Source organism: Bombyx mori, chromosome 25, assembly GCF_030269925.1.
Source record: "Bombyx mori chromosome 25, ASM3026992v2".
In the NCBI taxonomy this organism is placed as follows: Eukaryota; Metazoa; Arthropoda; class Insecta; order Lepidoptera; family Bombycidae; genus Bombyx; species Bombyx mori.
In genome coordinates this window covers 5648387-5666660 of record NC_085131.1, presented here as the reverse complement: position 1 = coordinate 5666660, position 18274 = coordinate 5648387, and the positions used below count along the sequence as shown (strand labels likewise).

At 35.3% G+C, this 18274-nt stretch overlaps 1 protein-coding gene across 2 annotated transcripts; it reads left to right on the top strand.

Moving 5' to 3' along the window:
* Positions 1 to 1665: 1665 nt before the first annotated feature.
* On the top strand, positions 1666 to 16879 carry LOC101738733 (uncharacterized). Of its 2 annotated transcripts, none has more exons than XM_004924491.5 (10): positions 1666 to 1815; positions 7575 to 8189; positions 9289 to 9340; positions 9685 to 9773; positions 9875 to 9926; positions 10385 to 10494; positions 11818 to 11902; positions 12926 to 13055; positions 14652 to 14687; positions 14844 to 16879. In XM_004924491.5, the coding sequence occupies exons 1-10, from the start codon at positions 1797 to 1799 to the stop codon at positions 14916 to 14918; spliced, it is 1263 nt and encodes a 420-aa protein (XP_004924548.1). In that variant the 5' UTR covers positions 1666 to 1796; the 3' UTR covers positions 14919 to 16879. The 2 variants fall into 2 exon arrangements, with proteins under 2 accessions (XP_004924548.1, XP_062532112.1); XM_062676128.1 differs by lacking the exon at positions 14844 to 16879 and adding an exon at positions 13809 to 13864 and having other exon boundaries at positions 14652 to 14685.
* The last annotated feature ends 1395 nt before the right edge of the window (positions 16880 to 18274 follow it).

Sequence of the window (18274 nt, the reverse complement as noted above, 5' to 3'; positions counted from 1 at the left end):
AAGGGGGGGGGTGTCAAAGGAGGCGTCATACCCCGAACGCTACACACTTCTTCTTCTTCTTCTTCCAGTGCCTCTTCAACCCTGATGGTTGGCCGTTAGCTTCCTGTATTCTTTTCTGTCAGCAGCCAGCCGGAACAGCTTTTCGACGGAGGCAATACCGGTCCACTCCCGGATATTCCGGAGCCATTACTTCTTTCTTCGCCCAGCACGTCTCTTTCCGTCCACTTTGCCCATTACGGATTATTTGGACGCAGAGGGTCAGGAACGAAACCGTGCTTCAGCGTGTTCATATGTCCCGGAATATGTTGCCTTTCTCAGTATAGTTACAACGGCTCCTCCAACCTTCAAACCGAAACGCATTACTTCACGGCAGAAATAGGCCGGGTAGTGGTACCTACCCGTGCGGACTCCAGTAATTACGCAAATTATAATTTTGCGGGTTTGATTTTTATTTCACGATGTTATTCCTTCACCGTGGAAGTCAATCGTGAACATTTGTCAAGTACATATTTCATTAGAAAAATTGGTACCCGCCTGCGGGATTCGAACACCGTTGCATCACTAGATACGAACGCAATGGACGTCTTATTCTTTAGCCTATAACGTTTAAAAGGGGGAATAGGGAGCGCAAAAAAGGTATTGTACCCCGGGTGCGAGTTAAGATCACTACACCACTGCGTCTCAGGAAATTTATCTTGGACTAAGCAATACAAAAAACAGAGGGCATCAAAATACCAGAGTAGAACTAAATATTTTAAACGAATCGCGAAATTGGGATTTTAAACAAATGACAGAGTCGTATACTGATCAAACTCAAATCATGACTGAAATTATACTTATATGAAACCTATATTAAGCCCCGCCATAAAGAATTCGACAACTCGAACCCAGGTTTCGATAGTCTCTCTCTAGATGTGCCCCAAGACAAACTGGTAGCTGGCGGCATATGATCTCATCTGCAAAATAATCCATATTTCCTAGCAGATCATTCAAATTCTGGGTCAAAAGTGTGATCTGAGAGAAAGTAACAAATCTTGCGGAAGCATTAAATTTCAGGGCAACAGAGAAGTAACTGTCAACAAAAATATTTAGGCTCGGAATTTGAACTATAGATAATTAGTAGAAGAGTCTCTATTTTAAAAGTTAGTTATTTTCCATAACTCCAAATATTGAAATAAATACTAAAAAGGAATTGCAACACATAAGTTTTACAGTGCTTGAGTATGACTGCGAAGTTTTATGTAAAGATTATTTTAATGAAAATATCCTGTATTAAGAGAAAACAATTAAAAAAAATGCTTCACAGGGTTCGGTTTGACGTGGTCGGTGGAGCTTCCGCGCTCACTTTGAGAAATTGGGCCCTCGACTGATGGCGACGGCCGGCTCCTTCAGCCGGCTTCTTCCTAACGTCGGGGGTCCCGATCAGGTGGCGCGCCGCCTCTACATGGGGGTGGTGCGCTCTATGACACTTTACAGAGCACCCGCCTGGTGCCATGCGCTGACCCGCGAGAACGTTGCCGCGCTGCGACGTCCGCAGCGCGTGATCGCGGTTAACGAACAAATGACGAACAAACAATTAAAAATAAAAATAAAACCGAAAATCAAAAAAGGGGGCCCAATTCATTGAGCCATCATTATCTAATTAATCTGTGCTCCACAACATAGATTATACACTTAATATTGTCCACCCCAAAGTGCCTGCCTAATCTGTATTCTGTGTTGTATGTAAATAATGTTGTTTTTGTGAATTTATAGGAAGACAATATAAGAATAAGTTACAGAGATAAAAGAAATAAATGCAAATTTCAGAAACAGGTAAACCCTATTGTTTTTAATTTTTTATTGCTTATATGGAAAGAACGAGCTCATGACTCAACTAATGTTAGTACTTTGCGGCAGAAATAGGCACGATAGTGGTCCTGCTCGTGCAAGCTAAAAGCGCCCTACCACTTCTTAATAAGTAAAAATTGAGCTTCTGTACTGATTGTTTATATTGATATTTAACCACATCTTAGAATACGCTTAACTAATCTGTTGGTCAATATTTTGCAAAGAATTAGACTAACTAGGTATAGAATGAAGGTACATTTTAGGAGCACCCAACTTTGATCCTTGATCCTAACTGCCCATCATAGGGGTGATGGGATGTAAGCTATAACAGTTTGATTATACTCTTAGATATGTCTTAGATTTTTTCACTTTAGCAATCTTTTAGCTTTAGTTTTGTATTGGGTCTTTCTACCCTTTGAAAGTAATGAAATTCTGTAGATTTTGCTTCGTGAGCCTACATTCTTCAATTTAAAGGCTTAACAAGCTGTTTGTACTTAAATATAAAAGTCCTATAGATGAATATTTTGACTTTGTTTTAGTGCAGTTGTGGGCATTTTTTTAAACATATTGTATTAACCGAACAAGGTTAGAAACTGGTTAAGTTTACCCATTATTGTTGTCAATTACCAATGTGCCATATTTAATCATGGGTCTCATTATAAGGCTATAGAACAAATATGTGACATGTGTGCGATCCCCATGTTTTGTCTAGAATTTAAAATAAATCCAAAATCCCAAAAGTACTACTGTTATGCTACTCCAATTAAAGTTTTTTTAAATGACCTTTAGATACTTGCCTTTTGTTTATTTATTTTTATTGCTTAAGTGCCTTAAGTTAAGTAGTTACCGGAGCCCATAGAGATCTATAACGTAAATACCATCAACTATCTTGAGTTTTGGTTCTAAGATTACAGTTTTTACAGTACAACGGCTACCCCACTCTACAAACCGAAACGACTTACTTCTTTACGGAAGAAATAGGCAGAGTAGTGGTACTGACCCGTATGGACTCACAAGATGTCCTACCACCAGTACAAGTCCTACCACCAGTGAATGAAGTTGTGAATATGCCTTCTTTAATGCCTAACATTTGTGTAGTAGGTCATATGGTTTGGTCATTGTTTTTTAATGTGGATTGGATCACCTCTGAATGTTCCAGTAACAATAATCACAAGGTCTCCCATATATGCAATAATCAACAAAATTATACATATATTTTTTGTCTGTATGATTTCTCAAATGAGTCAGTTTTACCAGTATACAAGATAGGAGTAAAGCATATTTCTTTGTGCACTTTCTATGCTTAGAATTACATTGTGAGTATGAAAGCTTATCAGCTGATCTACCCCTACAGAGCATTGGAAATGAGCATTGTACATGGTCACTCACATAAAACCTTTAAATAAATTGGAAACTAATTAATGCTTTGGACAGAAATAGGCAAGAAAATGGTACCTACTTAAGGTAACTTGCAGGTAGTCAAGACAAGTGATTTTCCATGTCTAGATTTTTGTCTTTATTTTTTATTCCTTGATTGTGCAAATTAAAATCCATTAAATTAACATCCATTAAAAAAAACGTCTTCAGGATTCGAACTCGGATATAGCCACAAGGAGCAATTTAAGTTTTTTAAGGATCACCTCGATATTTATTGAAATATAGTTTTGTAACTATATTTACAAACCAACAATTTTATCCTAATTTCGAAGTTTCCCTTTAGTGCTTTTCTATTGGAAATAAAATTAATGCAAGATGTACTAAACAGATCAGACAGTTTTCGTAGAGATAAGTTGTTTTGTAAAAAGATAAAAAAGTGTTTTTTTTATTTTTTATTGTTTAGATGGGTGGACGAGCTCACAGCCCACCTGGTGTTAAGTGGTTACTGGAGCCCATAGACATCTACGACGTAAATGCGCCACCCACCTTAATATATCAGTTCTAAGGTCTCAACTATAGTTACAACGACTGCCCCGCCCTTCAAACAGAAACGCATTACTGCTTCACGGCAAAAATAGGCAGGGTGGGGGTACTTACCCGCGCGGACTCACAAGAGGTCCTAACACCAGTAAAACATTATTACACCATGATTACGTAGATTTAAGACGAGTGTTGAGGGGAGTTTTGTAGTAGGTGGCCTACACCATCTTGGCAGTCCTACATATACCGCGTGCCTCCTGAGTGACCGGGACCCCTTAGGAGGTTTGCCATACGGCCCAAAAAACTGGAACGTTTTCAGAATCAGTATATCTGGTTTTATTTTCGGTTTTATTTTAAATTTACGAAGTTCTCGAGTTTCGAAGTTTCAAAGTCTGGTTTTATTTTCGAAGTCGTCGTGGCCTAAAAGATAAAACGTCCGGTGCATTCGTATGTAGCAATGCATCGGCGCTCGAATCCCGCCGGCAGATATCATTTTTTCAATTAAATACGTGTTTAACAAATGTTCATGTTTGACTTCCACGATGAAGGAATAACATCGTGCAATAAAAATCAAACTCGCAAAGTCATAATTTGCGGGATTACTTCTGGTAGGACGTTTTGTAAGTCCGCACGGGTAGGTACCACCACCCTGCCTATTTCTGCCGTGAATCAGTAATGCGTTTCCGTTTAAAGGGCGGGGCAACCGTTGTACTGTTAAAAGGGTGAGACCTCGGAACTCATGTCTCAAGGTGGGTGACGGCTTTTACGTTGTAGATGTCTATGAGCTCCGCTAACCACTGAACACTAGGTGGCCCGTGAGCTCGTCCGACTATCTAAGCAATAAAAAAAATGGGATTCCGGTTTTATGACCGTTTCTTGGATTTCCAGGCCGAATTGGTGTAATTATCGATTCGGTAGCGTCAAGGCTTTTTCGTAAGTGAACGGTCGTCTTTGTGTGTTGTCATAAAAAAATCTGCGTTTATATTTTTCGCACATAACAAGTAATTTATTGTCTGTCCCAATTTCTCTATGGTAGGTTTATATCTTACACTCATTCCCAGTCTAATAAGATTGGGCACTAAGTTTATTATCCTGTACTATTATATGTATGTTATCATAAATATCCGTTAATTTATATATACATATATAATACATAAATAGTGAATATTGCATTTCTGTTGTCTTACATTTTACCCTTATTTATAGTTGTCGCCCCGTCTTTGTTTGGAAGATAACTCATTACATAATTAAATTCGTCTTTGTACATGTAATATTCATATTTTTTATCTTTGTGTTATTTGTTTACAATAAAGATAAAATATAAAAGTCCGTGAAGGCAATATCATGGCTACATTATAAAAATAACACAGAGTAAACTGTTCTCATTCACCAAAAAATAAATAAATATATAATTTCTATACCATTTCAGTAAAAAATATTATTAAGACTCTTTAACAAAATTCATAATAAACGTAATCAAAACATTGTGGCCATTACCTACAACGTCTTGATTATGTTTGTTATACATTTAAATCCTGTATCATTGACGGTTGTTTATATTTAAACTATATAAAATATAAATATGTAAGTGTATTTGTCTCTGTTTTTACACGGCAAAGAATTATAGTTGAGGTCCAGGTTATCATTTGTGTTTTATCTGATTATTCATATGTTTAAACATCAAGTATGTAGGTACGTGCGTATATATACAAACTTATAAGTACATACATATATTATTATATGACATACGACGTGTATCTCATACTGCCATACATACGTTGTATTGTGTCATTTCAAAAATTACTTCGCAATAATGCGTTCCGATTTGAAGGTTGGGTTGCGCCGATATAGCTTAATGTGGATGGTGGATGGCGGCGTTTACGTTGTTGATGTCTATGGGCCCTAACCACCTAACACCGATAAGTTGTGAGCTCGTTCACTCGATTATATAAAAAACGACAATAAACAGCCTGGCGATAAGCGATGCGTAGATTCTAATAATATTCTTTCGGTGCCATTAAAAAATACTTAGGCCATTGATTGGTTTTTCTTTTACGTTTATCACGTACCAAACTCATTAATGTACAATTTGTACAATATTAAATAAAAAAACGCGATGCACGTCACTAGTTATATCAACAAATATAGATATTCTGCAATCAAGTCTACCTGTATTGACGATGTGCAGTATCGCTGCGCCCTACGCTACGATTTCGCCACGCCCATCACTTTGCGCCGCCGCATTACCGACCCTGGGCGCCTGACTTCAGTTTCTGACACGGATTTATATCAAATTTATTGGCTCAAATTTAAATTAAGGCTTCCTAGACGACGGCAACTACACAGGACAATTGCACATATGAGGTAGGTATAAGTGTCGCTCTTAAACGTAGAATTAATACACCCAAAATACTTAGTTTACAATGAGTTATAATTACGTATTAGTAAATTTGCGGATACTAAAAAAAAACATTAAGTTTTTAAATGTTTGATATAAAGTGTTTTCCATTGTAATCAAGTTCTGATGAGATTAGCATATTTTTAACGAAACAGTGACATATGATTGTCACAATTTTGTCTTTGTTATCTTGTTTATTTTTAGCCCGCTGAGTTTTTCGTGGGATCTACTCGGCAGGTTCCGATTCCGATCCGGTATTAGGTGCATTCGCGAAACAGCTGCCTTCGAGCTATTAAGTCTCCGGAAGCACTCGAGCAGATGTTAACAAACCCAACCCTTTTCCTGCTGTGTCCGTGTTGGTCCATCTGTCCTGTTGAAATCGGAAAAGCTTACGGGCCATCTCTCATTCTTAGATACGAAAAAAGCTCCGAGTGTCGCAGAATTTTGACCCGTTAAACATTATCGCTGGAACTTTTTTTTTGCACCCGAACTAATGTAGTAGTAGTAGTGATAAGGACACATTGCTGCCCGTCCCGTGCGAAAAAAATCGCAAACATATGCTGTGCCGAATCCACGTCGCAGACGCTGTACTGGTGGTAGGAACCCTTGTGAGGCCGCACGGGTGGGTACCACCGCCCTGCCTATTTCTGCCGTGAAGCAGTAATGCGTTTTGGTTTGAAGGACGGGGCAGCGGTTGTAACTACACTGAAACCTTAGCAAAATCAATCTCAAGGTGGTTAGCGCATTTACTTTGCTGATGTCTATGGGCTCCAGTAACCACTTAACACCAGGTGGGCTGTGAGCTTGTCCACCCACCTAAGCAATAAAAAAAAACCAGCACTCCTTTGTGGGTTTCTTTCCGATAGGATGTCGGTAATTATCGTAGAAAGCACCTTCGTCACCCACAAGCTGAAGTATCCTTAGTCACGATTCAGCAAAGCTTTGAGGACGGAGCGAATGGCGATTCGAGCTCCACATCCTTTTTCCATTAGCGCCGGAACGGATGTGATAACAAGGGCCGAGCGGATGTCTGCGATTGGAGATGATCCGTTTTAGTATTGTACTACATGCACTCCAGCTCATTGCATGATCTATTTAGTTTTGAAATTTAGATGCCATCGAAACAGTTTTTTTTTTTAAATGAATAACAGAAACGTGAAACATTTAAAAAAAACCTTATAGTTTTGTTTTATTAATACTATTTTATGAAGTCGCTATGCCCCAAAAGGATAAGAAGTCCGCTGTACTTTTTTTATCGAGCGATGCGATTGTTCAAATGCCTCTAATTATATAATATACGAAACGATAGAATATACGATTGGCCAGATTTATTTTTTAAAGCGCAAGCGCTTTCGTTTCTTAACTGGGCTAAATAGCACTTATAAGGTAAGTAAACAATATATATAGTAACATATTTGTTACGTTTTAGGCAATACAAAGTTCCCGAGTATAGGGGATGAAGATTCTGTCAATTTTCGGCCATCGCCGAACTTCAGACTTATGAAAAAATACTTAAAATACAAGATCGGGGAGGAGAGTCACTCGCCCCAATATCATGGAGTAGCAGAAATCTCAGAAGCAGAAGCGATGAAAAGAAAGAAACATGAGCAGACAGAGAAGGTTCATCCACCATTACCTAACCGCCCACCGCTGCCGCCGCCGGAACCACTCCTTGCAAATTTCAAAAAGGAAATCAATGATGACGAGGAGACACCTTCAATAACCATAAATATCAAGAAAGATCCAACTGAGAATTATGAAAAGCCTAATGACGTCGAAGAGACCATGTGTCGTAATTTTGTGCGTAACACTTGCAATCGTGGTGCGTCATGTAGATATCTCCACAAAATAATACATTCCCAACTTAAAGGAGTTTACAAATTCTGTATTGATTTTGAAAATAAAAAGTGCACACGTGCAGAATGTTCATATGCTCACGCCACAGTGCACGAGAAAGAACATTTCTTCAGAACGGGCTATTTACCACCAAATACATTGAGCCATATTAAGAAAAAAACAGTCCTACCTCCAGCTAAAACCAAAGGTAAAATATTATATACTATCGTGGTGGATGGTATTTTTATTTTAATATACATACTAATAGTATATTACTGATACTTTAAGATTTAGATTTACAACATAAATATTATCCGATAACATGTATTTTAAAAAAATCGTTACCGGTAAAATTAAATTACGCTATAGATCGTATGGCGAACCAAATAAAAGTCAAATGCTAAGTCACTCACCCTCCGATTTCAAAAAGCAAATTAGAAAATAAGCACTAAAATATTGTTTGCTGTTTGTGCGTGTTTGTATCTTTTGTAAGTGATCTCGAATAGGATTACCACAGTAATACCGGGAGGCGTCGTAAAATACGACTAAAAGATTGAGCGAAGAATGAGCAGCAGTGTTCTCGTTCATGACCAAAAGGAGTGATTACGGTAACGAAGATATTCCGGACAAAACCCTGTACTATATTAGGTTATAATATAAATACTGAACTTCTAAAGGCGGGGGAAAACTCGATTCTTAAGGCTCTTTAGAAGTCCGATCAATTCAGTTCCGCCATGATCGAAGGGAAGACGTCGGGGGCGTGGACATGGATCTCCTCGGTTGGCTATTAAGTCCACCGTTTTTGTACTGTCTCTCACCTCCACTCTGTCACCGGTTTTCGTAACGTCTGTTCTCGAGAGTTATTATGAATGGTCTCGTGTGTAGGTTCGACGAATTCGATTTCCTGGAAAAAAAAACCTAGATCACGCTAAATACTACATTTGAGACCTTAGAACTTATATCTCAAGGTGGGTGGCGCATTTACGTTGTAGATGTCTATTAGCTCCAGTAACCACTTAACACCAGGTGGGCTGCGAAGTCGTCCACCAATCTAAGCAATAAAAAAGGTACGCTGAGTGAGAATCACCTCACTTTTCCTGATTCACTTCGAACGAATGCCGCTATCCTCCTTTAAGACAATGTCGAAGTCGAAGTGTGACGTCACGGTCCCGATTAGGTATTGTATTATAGAACGGCTTCCCCAGCCATTACTAGTAGATCGGTGGATATCTTTCCACTTCGACTTACGATATATCCTTAATAGTGGTTTAAAATTGTTATGACTTGTTACGTAAAATCCCTTTCAGAAACATCATCCGAGCTATCGGCGAATTATACCGGCACTACATACCCTCATAGGTATGTTTTACGCTATATTAAAATGATTAGATTCAAAGAATCAAAGAATTTATACTGAAAACTAAAAGTAACTTGGCTCGTTACTCTCAGAATACTCGAATTTAAAATATGACTAAAATACTACGGTAAACCGCCCACGATTGTTATGTGCTAACAATCTTGTTGCTAATCTGGTTAGACTGCAAACAAAACTGGATAATTTTCAAGTCTACACCAACAATAATATTATCAACAATTAACCTTCATCAGCAACAATGATATTATCTTGCCTTAGCAAAACTTTTACTTTGCTTAACCTTCGAAACCCAAAAAACATAAATTATAAAAACGTTCTCTGTCTACAGCACCACTTCTGTTCCGATGTACACAAATGCTTCGAATATAAGCATGATGCAAAATCCATACGAGAAGCAATGGCCGGAAATGGAAGACAGTAAGTACTCTTTACTCGATTCTCGATTCGCTCACAACGAAAATATCTCGCATTTATTTGGTATGAAACTATTTATTATTACTTGGAAATCTATTTTTCAGAATCGTCGCCCGAGATGGCATATTATAGTGGGCATCCATCTTATCCTCACAGGTGAGTTGAACGCCATTTGACCATACGTTGAGGCATTTTTTTGTTAATATTCCAGTGATATAGGCAACTGCCCGTCAATGAAAGTCTGTTTGGAAGATAGAAAAACAACTTTTCAGTTGACACGAAGAAAATCATCGCTATTAAACCCGAAAAAAACTGTCCATTATACATTATAATTCTAATTTGTGTACAATAAAGCATACTCTATACTATCGAAGAAAAAGTCCAAAACGAGAAGCTTAACTTGTTACAATGAATGTCGGTATACAAAGTTTCTTTTATTAGATCAAAAGATCTTGGCGTCTAGTATAGGCATGATAGCTGTGTTTGTCACTACAACTTTATCTACTTTTTTCAAGCATTTCAAACTTAACATTAGTGGACAGCCTTAGCCTCGCAGCACAGATTATAAATGATAAATTTTTGTAGCTATGTACTTTTAATTTTTTTATCTACAGTACGAGCACAGGTTACCCGAACGCTCCGCCCAATACGCCTATAGTGCAAAATCCATACGCCACTGTAATGTCTCCTACGAAGAGGCAGTGGACAGAAATGGAAGAACCCGGTAAGTAGTAAAGGATATTAGACACATAGAATACTGCCAATTTCTCTTTTGGTTAACTGTGGTGGACAGAGGCTCTTCCACGCCTTGAACCGACGGTTGCTGTAAAGGATAGATTGGGTTATGAAGACGACGGTGAAGCGACGCAGTGTCGCAGGTACACACTCATTGCAACATTCATCCTCCATTATCCTCCTTCCCCTCCTTGCGTTGTATTCCTTCACTGCTGAGTGTCGTGACCGCCCTTCTGTATCACCTTCTCACGCACGATCCTTAATTTTAATTTATTAATCAGTAACATTCATTATAGACCGATTATAACTAAAGAATTTAGTTACATGTACTATATGACTCTAATACTATACTACTCTTTCGTCGTGCAATCTGTTCTGCTATGGAATGCACTTCCTCTCGAGATCAGGACTATTACTAACCGTTGCACGAACCGAGCGTTCAAGTTAAGGGTTCGGCGAATGTTGTTGGAAAAGTTAGCGGAATCATCATGAACTTATTAAGATGAAGTTATTTGTTAAGGAAATTTATTAATATATTCCTTTTAATACTATATAAACTATTATATGTATGTGTGTATGTATGTATATACTTTTTGTAACTTAATATAAATTTCATTGCACCTACCACTATCCACTCTGCACTACCTTTGGTTGACTGGTAGAGAATGCCTTAGGCATTAAGTCCGCCAATGTAAATTTTACATGAAGTGTAATAAATAAATAAATAAATATGAGAGATTGCAATGAATAATTATTATTCTATTTTTTATTTTTGCAGATTTATTTTCTTAATAAATACCATGTTAAACAACCTTACTACTAACACGAATCTAAAGACACCATATAGTTGAAATCCGTCAGAAAATTTAAGCTGTAGAACGTGACAAATAATTATACATACTTGTACATGTTATACATATTATGTACATTTCCCAATAACACAAAGCAATAACAAAAAAAAGACTAAAAAAAGGATCACTCAAAAGCTATTACTGGTCGGGTCTTGATAAAATTTAAACGGTATCATGAGACGAAGCTCTCAAAAAAAAAAAGAATCATAAAAACGGATTCATTTAGAAAAAAATCTGATGTGTAACATGAGTGTGTTATAGTCGAACTCAGAACCTCCTTCTTTTTTCAAAATCAGCTAAAAACGGTTGCAGTTTGGCTGACTGCCTAGACTAATTTAAATTTCATACAAATACTTTTTTGATTGTTTTTTTATTGGTGTATAATATCTTGTAGGGTACTTGTGTATAAATGGTGTTTAAATCTATGGTGGAATTTAAATTTTTTTGGTTCGTTTTCCCAGTGAGTCAACCCACGCACGAGTACGCAGAGTACGCTGAAATGGCTGGATCCAAGAAATGCAGAAACTGTGACGTCAACGAGTTCAGGTAACACGTGTTTTTGTGTGAAGAAAATTTATGGTAGTTATTTTTTATCAAAATGATTGTATTTTGAAATGTTAAATGATTTGAATGAATGAATTTTGAATGTGTTGAATGAAATATGAAATGTCATGTTTTGAATGAATTTTTGACGTGTAACGATTTTTAAATCGATTTTTATTTTTTTTTATTTTTTTACCTATGCCTACCAATGCTGATAGCCTTGAGAGGCTATTTCAGCGTAACCTTAACTAGTACATGAGCTCAGGGGCTCAAACCGGAGTGATGTTAACACTGGCCCTAGCAAGAGCAGTGCTTCGCAGAATTTACCACCGGATCAGAAACGCGATCCGCTGAGAAGATCCGGCGAGAAACTCAGTGGACTGTGTCTAATGGTAAAATCGATGAAAATGAAATGCACGCACGAAAAAATGTAATGTTCCGCCTAAGCCTGAACATGCAAGCGAGAGGGGCGCGATCGGCTCAAGCGTTGGCTTGTGACACATTTATGTCTCTTCTCGCGTGACGTCAGCGCTAGCAATACGAATAGTTCTATTAAATCATAATACGTGTATTAACTATGTTAATAGTTCTGCTACTGATGTTATCACGCAAAAATATCGTCCATAAACCGATTTTACAGAAAATCCATTTTTACACGCTTTATATTAGCTTCACCTTTATGTATGGTTGTATATTTGTATGTTTGTAACTGACTCCTTTAGATGCGATTTTGACCCACTTTAAACGGCCAGATTTCATTCAAACTTTGTAAATTTATCGAGGATCGATGACAACTTAATATTTAAAAAAAAAAATGAAAAAAAAAATTGAAAAAATTGGAATTCAATTAAAAAATGAAAAATAAATAATAGTTAAAAAAAACTAAAAAACACGCTTTATATAAAATTCAACTAAAAAATAAATTAATTAATTAATAAATTTAAATTTTTAGTTTTTTTTAAAGTATTATTTATTTTGTTTGTTTATATGTTTAAATTTTGAATGTCAGTTTTTTTTTTGTATCAGATTCCAGCATAACAAAAACAAAATCATGAAAATGATAAAAGACACAGACGACTTGAATCATCGCGTGGGGCAAATAACTAAAAAGAACACTAAATTGAATGAAGTACTTGTGCTGCTCGTCGAAGTTGTGGTGCGTATCTGTTCATTCGGTTTAGATGATAGCTCAACTAACTAGCGAATTGGTTTTAAATAATTACTGGATTCTATAATTACAGGAACAAAGGTGTCATCCATCTTAGTACATAATAAGTTCCAGGTCCTTAGGTGTCTCAACACATCTCCCGACAAAATAGACTCGCTTAACTGCACTCACATGGTCAGAATTGATCAATAAATTTTCAATCTCATTTTTCATATGCCTTTTTGAAAATCATTAAAGCTGCCGGAAATAAAATTTCAAATTAAATTTAAAAAGTAGTTGAAGGTAGGAAAATACTGCCCTGACATTGCTGGTGTCCATCAGGCTGTCCGTTCTTTCAATTCAACAACTTAAAAAAATATAATTTGGGTTTAATTACTAATTTAAAAAAGTGGTTCTAACTATCTAACATATTAGGTGCTGGTGGTAGGACCCCTTGTGAGTCCGCACGGTTGGGTACCACCGCCCCGCCTATTTCTGCCGTGAAGCAGTAATGCGTTTCGGTTTGAAAGGTGGAGCAGCCGTTGTAACTATATTGAGACCTTAGAACTTATACTTCAAGGTGTATGGCGCATTTACGTTGTACATGTCTATGGGCTCCAGTAACCACTTAGAACGAGGTGGGCTCTGAGCTCTTCCACACATCTAAGCAATAAAAAAAAAGTCCACTTGATAAATATATGTGAACCGTTATGGCAATAAAATGAAGCGTTATTTTTTTTTCATGAACTCCTGGACTAACAGATAAGACGCACTTTTCGCTAGTGCAACTGTGCTGTTAGTCATATCCTGTCCAACAGGTACTATTTTTTTCTGGCATGTAATCATGAGTTAGCGTTAAAACCACTCCAGTCTTTGAATGGAATCCTATTTGTTTCTCAGCTCCGGCTATTTCTGTTGTAATAACAAAGCCTTTATAAAATTTTAAAGCTTAGCCTTGTTGATATGTTTGAATTTGACCTTTGCACTGCGAATTGTTTTTATTCATTATTTAATTTGCTTAGATCAGCGGTCGGGGAACCGGGGTAAATTACCCCAAATGGGGTAAAATGAAATTTTGGGGGGTAAAAATGAAACTTTTGTGAGTAAAAAAAAATATAGAAGTGAAACTTCTTTAGAATCGTAAAGCTTTTAGTTGTTCTTTTCTTTTCAAAATTATCATGAGGTCTATAATATGAAAGATACTAAAAAGAAGCGATTTCGTTTATTTTTGTTCTTCGCTATGGGATAATATCATCTTACACAAAAATATTTTGGGGTAATAATTTAAAAAAGTTCCCCGACCGCTGGCTTAGATCAATGATGATTAAACATATTTGTGTACGTGCTAGCATGGATTAGTTTCGTCTCCCTGCGTTTAGTATGGGAGGCAAGGCTAAGTACAAATGAATAATTCTTAGTTTCTGTGTAATTATTAGCATATCAGAACTTTCTAGCTCACTATGATCTTACATAAGTTTGCAGCAAAAAAAAAATGTAAATGCAATATTAAATAACCCACACTGTAGTTATTATAAATATATGTAGCTATGCGTTGTTGCTGTGTTGATAAGAGAAGTCATGTGATGTTTGGTTTTTGTTTTTCAGACCGAGCATTGTAACCCGGGCATCACTGACGAAACGGTAAATAATTTTTTATAATTAACAGCTCAAATGTAAACTTTTTGTTTCAATTGAATAAGATACTTTAGTTTTTTTTTTTTGTACATAAGCATCTCATATGAATTTCATTTATGACATCAGGGGTTTGAATTTTAATTAGTGTCACGAATATTTCAGAATTTTGATGGAAGTGCAATGGCTGAAGAATCTGAAGAGTCTGACATGTTATCGGGAGACATGAATTATTATTAAATTAGTATTAGTTACGAATTTATTATTGCAACTATTGCAATTATTCTAACAATTAAGACAACATTTAGACTCCAGATACAAAACTTAAAATACACCATAATAAGAAACTTTTCTTTCCTACTTTATTTTTTAACAAGTGCGATAAGTTTTTTAGTCCACAAACTGGTTGTGTATAATGAAAGCAACCATGTTTTCAATATTACCTATAATCTAAAAATGCATTAGAAATGAATAAGAAACAAGTTAAATAATCATTTTACCTCTTTTTGGCTTAGGTGTTTTATAAAAACAACTTTATTATAACAATAAAAAGAAAATCATTATAACATATGACACAGATTCCATATGATGAATACTAGAATCAAGACCGGTGATAGCATCAACACCGGTATAGTACATACTGCAATATACACAATACGCTCAATTAAAGTTATCAATAATTTATTTAAACATTACTGATAAACGGATCTGTGTCGAAATCAACGTGTGACGTCATGATACCATTGTGTAATAAATCTTTATTAAGTATTGATATTGGCTAAACACGCGTGTAATGTTAAAACCTTAACGGGTTTACGTATTAAAACTTATTCGTAAATAGGTTCATAGAACTGAGGATGAGACAACTTAGTCGTTACAGGCTTATTTTTAAAGAAATTTGGAGGACTTGCTTAAAAACTGGGAAGATGAATTCAAAGATATGTACCCGTTACACACACACTGAGAAACATCAATCAAAATCTCAACTACCCCCATTTTGAGTTTTGCAGGTTATAAATACATTTTTACCTCAAGACAAGTCAGAGAGCTTGCAGAAAATGGGCATGTCTATTTTTCATGGTATATTTTATAATATAGATAACTTCTTTTGAATTCGTCACCATCAACAACTATAATATTCACAAAAGATCCCAAGGGTCAAGATTGCAGGCAATACTTAACCGGATCTTAAATAGCTCTTTTCGATTTGACACACTCCGTATTTTAGAGGATAACAAACCGAACACTGGTGTCTGAATGTTGTTTTAAATAATATAAATATTATTGTAGATTTCTCGAAACATTACTATTTTATCGTATGTATGTTTTATGTTTGTTTCTAATTTGTTCGTCGATGACATGATTATTTACACAATTATAAAGTGCTCATTTTATACATTGCATGCATTGTGCATTTTTACGTAGGTAACTAAAATGCAAAACGTATGCTAATGATATTTATAAATTTTCCAGGATACTATTTTTAATAATGATACGATACTTTTTTGACGGAAATTAATAATTTTTGCTGCTTTTTTATTTATCTCTGTATTTATTCCTTCAATACATTTACCTACAATATTTATAAATAAAATAAATTTTACAAATATATGTAAACTGTGGTAAATAATATAACTACTGAAAATCCACAGAATATAACTACAGAAGATCTTAACGGGCAAAAGCCACAAATTTATGTGAATTACTATTATTAAGAATCTCCATAATACTCAAAGAAACCATTGAAATTCACAGCTAGAGGATAAAACTAGATTTCATCTTGAAATTTTGAGATGTCATAACAAACACATTATTATTGTATATCAAACATATTTCTGCTATAATCATAATAACGTAGTGCATAAATGTTAGTGTATTTAAAAAATATTTTAATATTAGTCATACCAAATTTATTACAGACAAGTTTGTAAGAAAAAATGGTAACGCTTGTTTTCTTTAGTTTTCCAGTGACAGATACTATATTTGTTTACATTGCATTTACATTTGTTTATATTATTAAGTTTTTTATTTTATTTACTTTGTATGTTTTTAATTGTTATCATTATTTATTTGGATAAATATATTTTTAGGGATTTTACCTCTTTGATGTTTAGATGAGTAAGTCTATATTTCGGTACTATTAGTATTGATGTTCGCCATACCAATTGAAATGTATACCTACTAATAAATAATTAAAAATATTTGACTTTTATTACTTAATAAGAGAATCTTAAGGAATACTTTACATGTGTTTACAATGGTTTAAAAAGCTACAATTTCTAGAATCCGCAATCTGCTCAGCGCCGCGCGAGTTCGTTCATGGCGCATTATTATTTACTAGCGACCCGCCCTCGCTTCGCTTCGGAAACATGAAATTTTATTACTGATTATTTACATCACATTAGAAACCTCAAACATAACAGCATTTGTCCACTATTTAATGGATGCTATTATACATATAAAACTTCCTCTTCAATCACTCTATCTATTAAAAAAAACCGCGTCAAAATCCTTTGCGTAGTTTTAAAGATTTAAGCTTACATAGGGACAGACAAATATAGGGACAGAGAAAGCGACTTTGTTTTATACTATGTAGTTATTGTACTCTATATCTGCACACGCTTACTTAAAGTTGGTACCGGAAATCATTTACATCACAAAGTGAATGTTGTCAGGTGCCTTGAGACTTGTATAACTACTCTCACTACATTAAAAAAAAAAAATGCAATAATAGTCGGAACAGTGGTAGGTACATGTGCAGACTCGCATTTCGCCTTAGCACCAGTAAAAGCAATAACCGCATGGCGTGTAGATACATTCTATCACGTGTTTTTTTATTTTATTATAAATACATATATTAATCATCATTATGTTATAATTATTATTAATATATTATTCCATTTACACTAAAGTTGATTCAAATTTTGTATTTAAATAAAACGTATTACTTCAAAAATGCAAATTAACCTTGAAATTTTACCTAACCCAAAGTAATGGAAAACCTATTATGGATAAAGAAGAGACAATAAAACAGCATGTACAGCGTACGTTGCTTTACGTTGGTAAACATAGGCAAACGTTATGAACGAACTGTGATTACGGTAGCCATTTACATTTCGCACACGCAATGTCACTGAATTCGAACCATTCCAAATTTTCCTTTTTTAAATTTAGAACATTCGTCCATATTTAAAATAAAACTGACTTTTTTAATCAGAAAACATTTATTTTTGTCTAAAGTAAAGGCACAAAGTCTGATCACTAAATACAATTACTCCGATATGCCTAAATGAAAACGAGAGGTGTCAATTATCACATCTCACAAATTAAATTAGATCCGATTTTGCTCATAAAACCGAAATTTAATTTTATTTATGCTTGTATTTTATCATACCCGTGAAGTATGTTCTAAAACCGTGTAAAATTTTCGTAGTAAAATTAATTAAAAAAAACTTTTCTGGGATATCGTGAAAGATGAACGGCAGTTTTTGTTTCCTTATAAAAGTTGTCTGATTTGTAAAGGGTATATTTAACAATCCAAATATTTTCGTGTATTTATTATATTTTTAAAACTGTAAAAACAAAAAAAAGACTTA